Raw genomic sequence first — 11,737 nt, forward strand, 5'->3', positions numbered from 1 at the left:
AATAAGGAATTAATCAAACAACTTGATCAAAGGATAAAACAAGATTTGCTTTCTGAGCAGGACACTGTGTCAGTGCTTATATGGAAGGCCCCTGTTATGCCCACAAAGGCCAGTGGGGGAACGTAGTGGCTGAAATAATGATTCTTACTGGAAATTACTGTTTGACTATTGCAATAGAAATATAGGCTTTTGTTTATAGGAACATAACAATCTAAATAAGCTTTCTGCTTCTGTATCCCCACTTGCACACCCAACCTGAGTCGACAGGTAGTGAATAGAAGAAAAATAGACCTTTGTGTTTAGACAGAATGAAGAATGGGATTTTGGGCTTAAAAACTCTGTACCTCTACATTTCGGGGTGATAAAAAATAAAACTGCCTTGCATCAAGGTTCTCTCCTTGTCATTTTTCCTTCTCCGACTTCACGTTTCCTTCAGCCCTGGAATTGGCTGGAGCTGGCCTCCAGCATATGTTTATTGAACATTTGTATGTATTCTTGGGAGAAATGTCTATTCAGGTCCTTTGCCCATTTTTTAATTGAATTGTTTGTTTGTTTGTTTGTTTTGTTGTTGAGTTGTATGAGTTTTTCATATATTTTGGATATTAGGCCCTTATCAGAGACATTGCTTGCAAATATGTTTTCCCATTTGGATGGTTGTCTCTTTGCCTTGTTAATGGTTTCTTCTGCTATGCAGAAGCTTTTTAGTTTGTTGTAGTCCACTCATTATTTTTGTTTTTACTTCTGTTGCCTTTGAGGTCAAATTCATAAAACCTTCTTTAAATCCAAGGTCGACAAGTTTAGTACCTATGTTTTCTTCTGTGCGATTTACTGCTTTAGGTCTTATAGTCAAGTTCTTAGTCCATTTTGAGTTAATTTCGATGTGTGGTGATAGACAACAGTATAGCTTCATTCTTTTGCAGATGACTTTCCACTTTTTCCAGAGTCATTTATTGAAGAGGCTTTTATTTCTCCACTGTATATTTTTGGCTCCTTTGTCAAAAATTATTTGCCCATGTAAACAGGGATTTACTTCTGAACTCTCAATTCTATTCTGCTGATCTGTGTCTGTTCTTCTGCCAATACTATGCCTTTTTGATTATTGTTGCTTTGTAGTATAATTTGAAGTTGGGCAGAGTGATACCTCCAGCCTTGTTATTTTTCTCTCAGGATAGCTTTAGCAATTTGGGATCTTGCATGGCTCCACACAAATCTGATAAATTTTTGTTCTATTTCTTTAAAAATGCTGATGAGATTTTGATGGGGATTGCCTTACATCTGTACAATGCTTTACGTTAGTGGTCCCCAGTTTTTGGCACCAGGGACTGGTGTTCCTATGAGAATGTAATGCCTAATGATCTGAGGTGGAGCTGAGGTGGTGATGATAGTGCTGGGGAGCAGCTGCACATACAAATGAATCTTGGCTTGCTTGCCTGCTGCTGCTTACCTCCTGTTGTATAGCCAAGTTTCTAACAAGCCATGAACCAGTACCAGTTCATGGCCCAGAGGTTGGGGACTCCTGCTTTAGGTAATAATGTCATTTTAACTATGTTGATTCTTTTAATCCAAGAGCATGGAATTCATTCCATTTTTTTGCTGCTTCTTCAATTTTTTTTAAATAGAATCTTAGAGTTTTCATTATATAGGTCCTTCACATGTTTCGTTGAATTATTCCTAGGTACTTTATTCTTTTTGTTGCAATTGCAAAAGGATTTTTAAAAATTTCCTTTACTTATAATTTATTATTAGAGTATAAAAATGCTATGGGTTTTTGAACATTGATATTGCATCCTGAAACTACTGTATTTTTAAAATTATTTCTAATAGTGTTCTTGTGGAATCTTTGGGGTTTTCTATATAGACAATCATGTAATCTGCAAATAGTGACAGTTGACTTCTTCACCTCCTATTTGAATACCTTTTATTTCTTTCTCTTTATTGATTGCACTGGCTAGGACCTCCAATATTATATTGAATAACAGTGGTGATAATGGACAGACTTGTCTTGTTCTTGATCTTAGAGGGACGGTTTTACTTTCCACCATTAAATATGATGTTACCTGAAGGTTTCTCCTGTATGGGCTTTATTATGTTGAGGTACTTTCCCTCTATATCTATTTTATTAAGTGTTTTTATCATAAATGGATGGTGTATCTTGTCAAAGGCTTTTTCTGCATTTATTAATATGATCATATGATTCTTATTCTTTATTTTGTTTATGTGGTATATCACATTAATTGATTTATGTATGTTGAACCATCCTTGTGCCCCTAGGAGGAAGTCCACTTGATCGAAGTGTATAATCTTTTTAATATGTTGCTGTATTCGGTTTGTTGTATCCTATTAAGAATTTTTGCATCTGTGTTCATGAGGATATTGGTCTGTAGTTTTCTTTTTTTGTGTTATCTTTATCAGGTTTTAGTATCAGGGTAATATTGGCTTCATAAAATGAGTTAGGAAGTATTACCTTCTCTTATATTTTTGGGAAGAGTTTGAAGAGAATTGGTATTAAATCTTCTTTGAATGTTTGGTAGAATTCACTGTTGAAGCCATCTTTTTGGTCTTGGACTTTTACTTTCTGGTAGGTTTTTGATGATTGTTTCAATTTCCATACTGCTGATTGGTCTATTTAGATTTTCCGGTTCTTCTTGATTCAGTCTAGGAAGGTTGTATCTAAGTACTGGTCCCTTTCTTCTAGGTTGTTAAATTTGATGTCACAGAATCTTCATCGTAATCTTTTACAATCCTTTGGATTTCTACGGTATCTGTCGAAACATCTCCTCTTTCATCCCTGACTTTATTTATTTGTGTCCTTTCTCTTTTTTATTGGTGAGCCTAGCTGGGGGTTTGTCAATTTTATTAACCTTCTCCAAGAACCAGCTCTTAGCTGTATTTACTTTTTCTATTTTTTAAAAATTTCATTTATTTCTGCTCTAATTTTGATTATTTCCTTCCTTCTGCTAATTTTAGGCTTCAGTTGTTCTTCTTTTTCTGATTTTTTAAGATGAAACATTAGGTTGTTTATTTGTGCTCATTCTTGTTTTTGGAGATAGGCCTGCAATGATATGAACTTTCCTCTTATGACCACTTTTGTATGTCCCAAAAGTTTTGAAATGTTGTACTATCAATATCATTCATTTCTATATGTCTTTTGATCTCTCTTTTTATTTCTTCTCTGACCCAGTTATTCTTCAGTAGCATGTTGTTTAATCTCCATATATTTGTGGTTCTTCCCACTTTCTTTTCACAGTTGATCTCCAGCTTCAAAGTATTATGATCAGAGTATATGATTGGTGTGATTTCAATCCTCTTATACTTGTTGAGACTAGTTTTGTGTCCCAGCATGTGGTCAATCCTTGAGAACTGACCATGTGCACTGGAGAAAAAAGTATAGGTGCTGTTTTGAGATGAAAGACTCTGTAAATGTAGATTATGTCCAGGTGGTCTAATGTGTTATTTAAGGATGTTATTTCTCATTGATTTTCTGTTTGGATGATCTGTCCATATCCAACAGTGGGTATTTTGTTCCCCTACTATGATAGTGTTTTGTTTTACCCTTTATTTCTGTTAGTAATTGCTTTACATATTTTGGGGTTCCTTGATTGGGAGCATTGATATTAATAAGTGTTATATCTTTTTTGTGTATGATTCCTTTTATCATTATGAGGTGTGTGTCTCATGAATCTCTCTTTACCTTTTTTATCTTGAAGTCTGTTTCGTCTGATATTAGTACCACTATTACCACTTTTCTTTGAAAGCCATTTGCTTGGATTATCATCATTTTCCACTCATTTACTTTGAGTTGACTTTTGTCTTTGGAACTGAGATGTGTCTCCTGAAGGCAGCATATGGTTGAGTATTGTTTTTTAATCCAATATCTGAAACTCTCTGCCTTTTTATTGCTGAATTCCATCCATTTAATTTAGGGTGATTATTAAAATATGAGATTTTCTGAGAGCAGTTTATCTTTTGTTTTCTGGTAGCTCTGTGTTTCTATTTTTTCCTTGTCCTTTCATTTCTGTCTGTTATTTTAAGTAGGTGCAATTTTGTGAATTTTCCCTCTGTTTATGTTTTATGCTATGTACCTCAGTTCTGGATATTTGTTGTGTGGTTACATTAAGAATATATAAAGGATAGTTATACATATATAATAGTCTATTTTCTTCTGTGTGTGCTTTATCTTCATTCTCCTTTGCAAATCTGGATCTTTGATTCCTCCACAATTCTATTATTGTTGTCTCAAATTGTCCTTATGTGTGCTCAATGTTCATTTCTAACTTGCAATAGCAATCTTCTTCTTATTGCTTAAGCTTGTAATACCCTATTCCTAATTAAGGTTGCACTATCCTGTTTCTGTCTGCCTGCTAGTCATCTCACTCACAGTTATGTTTTTTTTGTTTTTGTTTTTGTCATTTGTTTTAGGAGAATTGACCCCTTACAGTGTTCCCTATAATGCAGACCTCACAGTGGCTAATTCCCTCAACTTTTGTATGTCTGAAAAGGTCTTTATTTCTCTTTCTTATCTAAAGGAGAGCTTTGCTGGATACATTATCCTCGGCTGGTAATTCCTTTCATGCAATAGTTTGAATATTTAGTTCCACTCCTTGCTTGTAAGGTTTGTGCTGAGAAATCTGAAGATAGTGTAACATGTTTCCTTTTATAGGTTATTGTCTTTTTTTCTGGCTGCCTTGAGAATTCTTTCTTGGTCATTAATTTTTGATAATTTTAATGTAATATGTCTTGGAGATGGCCTTTTTGAGTTGAGATAATTAAGTGTTCTGTTAACTTCTTGGTTTTGAAGCTCAAGTTTATTCCTTAGATTTGGGAAATTCTCCTTGACTATTTGTCTGAATACACTCTCTGATCCCCTCTCCCTCTTTTCTCCTTTTGGAATACACATTATTTTTATGTTGCCTTTCCTGATGGTGTCAGCCAATTCTTGTATTTCTCTTTATTTTTTATTTTTTGGTCTCTTTCTTCTTTCTTCTTAATTATTTCTAGATTTCTATCTTTGATATCACTGATTCTTTCCTCCATTTGTTCAGCACTATTTCCTAAGCTTGCTATTTCAGTCTTCATCTCTTTTATTGTGTTCTTCATCTCCAGAAGTTCTATTTGGTTCTTTTATAGGGTTTCAATTTCCTTGCAAAAACACTCATTTTTTTCTGTTTTTTTTTTTTACCCTCTAAGTTATTGGAATTGATGATCTGAATTATTTTGCATTTCATTGAGTTTTTTCAGAAGTGTAATTCTGAATTCTCTGTATTTCAAACCTCATATTTCTATATCTTTAAGCTTATTTTCTGGAGATTTTTCTCTTTCTTTCTGAGCTGCCTTGCCACCCCAGTTGTTCATGGTGTTCGATGGACTATTCTTCCACTGGGGCATTGATGGAAGTGTATTCTGCTTTCTTCAGAAATAAATTTTATTACACAGAAGTCTCCCTTTAGCCTGTTGATAAGAAGGTGTATTTCTTTTGATTTCCAGTAGGTGGCATCCAAGCCTCTTGGATCTCTGCTTTGAGGCTGACAATTTTTTTTTTTTTCTCTCTGGTGTATTAAATATTCAAGTCGCTAATGGCTACCCTCAGTCCTAGCCCATCAATGGTACTGACAGTGGATTTTGTTAGGGTAGCATTTGCTCAAATTCTGCTGGGGCTCCGTGGTGGTAGGTCTAGAAGGATATGGGGCAAAGGGAAGGTGTGCTCTGGGTTAGTGGGTGGGGATTTTGGCTAGTCTCCCTGTCTCAGCCTCCTGCTTTGCAACAAGGCTGCTAAGACACAGTTATTGCCACTTCACATTTAGTTCCTGCTTTGCTTTCTGCCCTGATTCCTGGACTCGATTGCATGAAGCTGATTCCTCAGGAAGAGCTGTTCAGGGAACTTGCTGCAAATTCTCCCCTTCCCTTCCTTCTGCAAGGAGCTCTGGCTGCATGAGGCATCTTCTTTGTTCCTCTCAATCTACTACTCCACTCCCCGGACTCCTGTGGTTCAGACCTCTGGAAGCTCTTCTCTTGTGCATAGAGCACTCACTCAAACGTGCTTGTGTGCAGTTTGGGTGTATTTGTTGACTTTTGGATGTTCAGCTTATTGTTATTTCAAAGAAAGAGATCTGGGGACACCCCTCACTCCGCCATGCTTCTCACATAGATGATGTTCTTTTTTTTTAAGTTAATGTTTTAATCGACTTTTTGGTTTACAATTCTATACATTGTAACACCTGTACAGATTTGTGCAACCACCAACAATATCAGGTTACAGACTGATCCATTACTCCAAAAACTCCCTCCTGCTTGCCATTTAAAGTCACAACATTCCCCATCGTTAACCCATGGCATTCATGGATATGTTCTTCATCACTATGGTTGTGTCCTTTCAAAGCCATGTAAGTGGATTCACAGTAGGTAGCCTTTTGAAGCCAGTTTCTTTTACTTCATAAAATGCCTTTGAGAATCATCCAAGTTGCTGTGTGTGGCAACAGTTTATTTCAATGTATAAAATGTATCACTGTTCATTTAGCCATTCAATGATTGAAATACATTGGTTTGTGTGTGGATTTTTTTTTGTATGTGATTTACACAAAATTTCTGTAAACATTAATGCATAAGTTTTTGTGTTTTTGTTTCTTTATGTTGAGGTTTGAAAAACTACAACCTTCATGACAAATCCTATCCATGGACTATTGTTGTTATTTTTAAATAAAATTGTATTGGAATACAGCCATGCCCGTTTATTAAATGTTATCTGTGGCTTCCTTTATAGGACAAAGACAAAAATGAGTAGTTTCAGCAGACACTGTTAGGCTCACAAAGCCAAAAATATTTATTATATAGTCCTTTACAGTGAAAGCTTGCAAATTCATGATCCAAGATAAATATCAAGTATGATGCTTCTGAGTCATATGGTAATTGTATGTTTACTTTTATAGGAAACTATCATATTAAAGTCTTAATGAGATACCACTACATACTTATAGACTGTCTAAAATATATAATATTGGCAATAACAAATGCTGGCAATGATGCCAAGTAAACGCAACTCCCATACATTACCGGTAGAAATTCAAAACAGTACAGCCACAACCAAAAATAACTGACCTGTTTTAATATAACGTGTTGATGAAAGAAATCAAAAAAGACGTGAATAAATGGAGAGACATAAATGTTCATTAATCGAAAGACAATATAGTAAAGTTATCAATCCTCTCCAAATTGACCTATAGATTTAATGTGATTTCTGTCAAAACTCTAACATGATTTTTTTTTTAAAATGCAGACAAGCTGATTTTAAAATGTACATGGAAATTTCAAGGGAAATAGGATAGTTAAAACAATTTTGAAAAAGAAGAATAATGTTAAATGAGTTATACTACTCAATTTTATAATTTATTATGAAGCTAAGGTAATCAAGACAGTTAGGTATTATTAAAAGAATAGACAAGTCAATGGAACAGAAATGAAAATCCAAAAAGAAATCCCACAAAAATGTGTCTAGTTGATCTGTAACAAAGATACAAAAAAATTCAATAGAGAAATGAAAATGTTTTAACAAATACTTTTGGAATAATTGAATATCTTTTTTTAAAAAAAATCTTTATTTTAGAAAAAATTTTAATGATGTTTTGTTTTAAATTTTGGTTTTCAATTGTATATTTCTAAACTATAGAAATATTGGTTTACAAAAATTTATAAGTTGACCTAATACTCTGTGACTTTGCTAAGCTCCCTAAACTCATTCCATAGATTTAGGAGGTTCATTTTTTATTTTGCTTAGATTATGTATATATGATTATATATGATTGTATAGAAAAGACCTTGATATTTTCTATATATATAATCATATTGTTGTAAATAAGGGAATATTTATATCTTAATTTGCCTTTTATTAATTTTTCTTATGATTAGCACTGATAAAGCCTTTCAGAGCAGTATTAAATAGGAGTACTGAGAGGGATTATTTTTGTCTGTTCTGTCACTTAAGTGTGATGCCAGATGTATATATTTTGTTGACACCTTTTATTGGTTTGAGAAAGCAATATCTTATTTGTAGACATTATATAATAATGTCTTATTATGATGTCTGTGTAACATGTACTTATTCACATGTCTACATAATAAGTCTAAAACTTATCTGAAGAAACTATACAATCTTATGGAAGTAAATTAACAGAATATAAATAAGTGGTATTTTTGTTTCTGGATGGAAAGAAGCATTATTATTAATATAAATTATCTCACAATTAACATATGCATTTAATGCAATTCCAATTAGAATTTTTTAGTAGTTGTTATTAATTGGGCAAAATTATTTTAAAGTTTTCAGAGATGAATGTATGCTGCTAACACTGTCAAGAACAATTTGAAAATATATTGAAAGGGAAATCGTTTTATTTAATAATGTACATATTATAATATCACTATATTAAATTCATAAAGTATTGTTATAAAAATTGCAAACAAGATCAAGTGTTATGAACTGAATTGCTTTCACCCAAAATTCATATTTTGAAGCCCTAATAATTATACCTTAAAACATGATTGTTTTGGTTGCTAGGACCTTTAAAAAGGTGATTAAGTTAAAATGAGGCCTTTAGTGTAGGCCCTAATTTAATGATTGGTGTCCTTATGAAAAGAAGAAATTTGGACACACAAAAAGAGACATCATGAGTGTCTGCAAATAGGAAATATCATGTGAGGACACAGCAAGAAAGTAAGTATCTGAGGACCAAGAAGAAAGGCTTTAGGAGAAACTGAATCTACTAACAATCTCTGGCTTCTAGGCTCCAGAATTGTGAAAAAATAAATTTCTGTCGTTTAAGTCACCCAGTCCATGCTATTTTGTTATGGCAACCCTAGCAAACTAATACATTGGTGAAAGAGGAAAGTACATGTATAGTTTCCAGCATGTGGTAAAATTATTATATAATAAAGGCAAATTTTCAATTAAGTAAAATACATATATAAACAATGCCAGTGCAACTGACTATGCAGCTAGAAGAGAATTTAAAAAATCTTTACCTTGTATTAATTACTGAAATAAATTTCAGATGGATCATAGACAAATGTGGTAAAGGAAATCCAGGAGACTACATGTACAACCTGGGATGGGGGAGAACTTTTGATAAGACAGGATACCTAGCACCTATAAAAGAAAAGGGTACACATGGGTGTATATAAATGAATAAATAATACATAACAAAATTATAATAAACACACAATATATAATATAAAAAGGGTATTTAAAATAAACTGTGTGATAGATTGTAAAAATAGCCATAATTTTCTTCATTTTCCATGTGACTTTTATGCTTTCTCATTATAAGTAGAGCCCGGACTGCTTTTACGACTTATTCTGGTCAATCAAATTCAGAAAGAGTCACCTTGTGGGGATTCTGAGCCAACACAAAGAGATTCTTAAAGCGTTCAACTTCATTTTTTTTTTTTTTTTGGTAAATAAAAGCTGTAATTTATTACATATATTATATCTGATAACCTGAAAGACTAGATAAAAACACTAAATAATACTAGAAACAATATTAAAATATCTTTTGAACTCATAGCTTAGCTAGAAAGAAGGTGACAAAAATCCATAGATGTCAAAAACAGCAAAAAAAGTTCAAGTTTGGAAATTTACTAATCGCTGATATCAACACCAGCCCCGAGAGCCTTTATTTACTTATTTTTTGCTTGTTTGTTTGCACTTTTTTCTCCTTAGCTTTCCTGAGGTATAATTAACATAAAAATAATTGCCCAGATTTAATTAAATTATAACATTTAATGTCTACATCTTGATGAGTTTGGACACATGCATACAACAATGATACCGTCACCACAAACGAGGTACTAAACATATTCTTCACCTTGTAAAAATTTTTCGTGTTCTTTGTTTTGTTTTGTTTGTTTTTTAGCTTTACATACTCTGACTACCTTGTGGAGCAACTCAGGCTAGCCTCCTTGTAAATGAGGGGCCAACTACATCAACCAACAGACACATGACTGATGCCATCTAAGAATCTTTAATCCCATTCGAGCTATCTGAAGACTATAGCCATGAGTAACCCCAGACAAAACCAACAGAAACAGAACTATCAGGTGAGTTTGTCCCAAATAGCAGACCCTCAGTGTCGGGGGCTGTTTTGACTAAGATGGCTGCCAGGCCGAAAATGGCTGCTCAGCAGGGCTTCCCGCCAAGGCCACGTAAGCCTCCCGGATGTATCTGCCTCGCTTCCTGCCAAAGGGACTTTCCGCGGGTCTTTCCACCCGGCCCCTTTGTGTTACACAGTATCTCCCTACTGCCTCTGGCCAATCAGCTCCGCTAACGCAACATCTCCCGATCACGCCCTATATAAGCCTGCAGCGAGCCTTAATAAACGAGACTTGATCAAAAAGCCTGTCTTGTCTCCATTCTTTGCGTCGTCTTGTCTCCCTCCCCTCCCCGTTCTGTCTTAAGGTCCCTGTTGACTGTCCCGCAGGCCAGGACAACTGGCGCCCAACGTGGGGCCCGACGCTGCGGAGAGACGGAGAGCGAGAGATTGTCCTGAAAAATAGACTGCAGTCCCCAAAAAAGAAAATTGAAAAAGTGGTCGCCGCGAGAGTGCCTGCCTCGTGAAGACGGCCGATGAGGTAAGAGGGCGATTTCTAAGAGACAAGATAAGGGGTTGTAACCCCGGGGCCTGAGCCCCAAAGAGAGAAAAAAAGGGTGTCCGTTTATAGAGACACAATTCAAGGCGCAAAGAAATAGGTTTTATATTTTAGGCTAAAATCCTTTTCATGGTGCTCGCCTCAGGGCAGTACTTCTATTAAAAAAAAAAAAATGGGGCAAGAGATTAGTGCGCAAGAAAAATTTATCGGAGGTCTCAAAGAATCACTCCGATCAAGGAGAGTAAAGGTTAAGAAAAAAGATCTAGTAAAATTTTTTAACTTCCTCAATGATGTGTGCCCCTGGCTTCCCCAAGAAGGAACGATAGACGAAAAGAGATGGAAAAGGGTTGGAGATGCTCTTAACGATTACTATAGAACTTTTGGCCCTGATAAAGTCCCCATAACTGCTTTTAACTATTGGAACTGCATCAATGATCTCCTATGCGTGCACCGACATACTCCAGATGTAGATCAAGTACTTAGAGAAAGCACCTCCTTTTTAGAAAAAGAGCATCAATGTAATACTCCTCCCCTAAAACCCCAACCCCAGAAAAATCCTCCGTCCCCCTGTCCAACCAATGATTCGGTGTCTATAACTATGCCCCTAGATGAGGAGGCACCACAAGGGCCAGGGGCCTCGGGTCCGCCGCCAAAGTCTATTTATCCCTCTCTGCAACCCCTCAATTCGAGGGCTTCTCCTCCTCATGACCATTTAAACCCCGAGGAGGAGGCAGAACTGGACAAGGAGACCGCCAAGTATCATAATCTTGATTGGCCGTCCGTGGGCTTCGGTCCCCCTTCGCTCCCTCCTCCTTACTATCTTCAGATGCCGGCTTTTGATGGTGGACCCCACGCCTCGGCGCCTCTTCTGCCTCATCCGGTTGTTAACAATTTAGTAGTTAATGACCCTCCAGCCCCTGAAGACCTGTCGCAACAGGTTCAAAAATTACGGAAAACTGTTCAGCTCCAAAAAGAGCGTAATGCCTTAGTAAAAGAACTCTATAAGTTAGACCTGGACTTTAAGTCCGCCATTTCCAAGACCCCGTCCAAAACGAAAACTCTCAAGAAATCTGTAGGCCTAGGCCTTTTCCCTGTTCTTGAA

The 11,737-nt window shown here is 35.6% G+C and overlaps 1 protein-coding gene across 1 annotated transcript; it reads left to right on the top strand.

Annotated features, from left to right (window-relative positions):
- Positions 1–10,807: 10,807 nt before the first annotated feature.
- LOC118613582 (endogenous retrovirus group K member 5 Gag polyprotein-like) lies at positions 10,808–11,531 on the top strand. Its single transcript, XM_036235852.1, is given in 2 exon segments — positions 10,808–11,470; positions 11,472–11,531. Coding segments are annotated over 2 exon segments (723 nt in total).
- Positions 11,532–11,737: the final 206 nt, after the last annotated feature.

The sequence above is a fragment of the Rousettus aegyptiacus genome, unplaced genomic scaffold, assembly GCF_014176215.1.
Source record: "Rousettus aegyptiacus isolate mRouAeg1 unplaced genomic scaffold, mRouAeg1.p scaffold_m13_p_2, whole genome shotgun sequence".
Taxonomy (NCBI): Eukaryota; Metazoa; Chordata; class Mammalia; order Chiroptera; family Pteropodidae; genus Rousettus; species Rousettus aegyptiacus.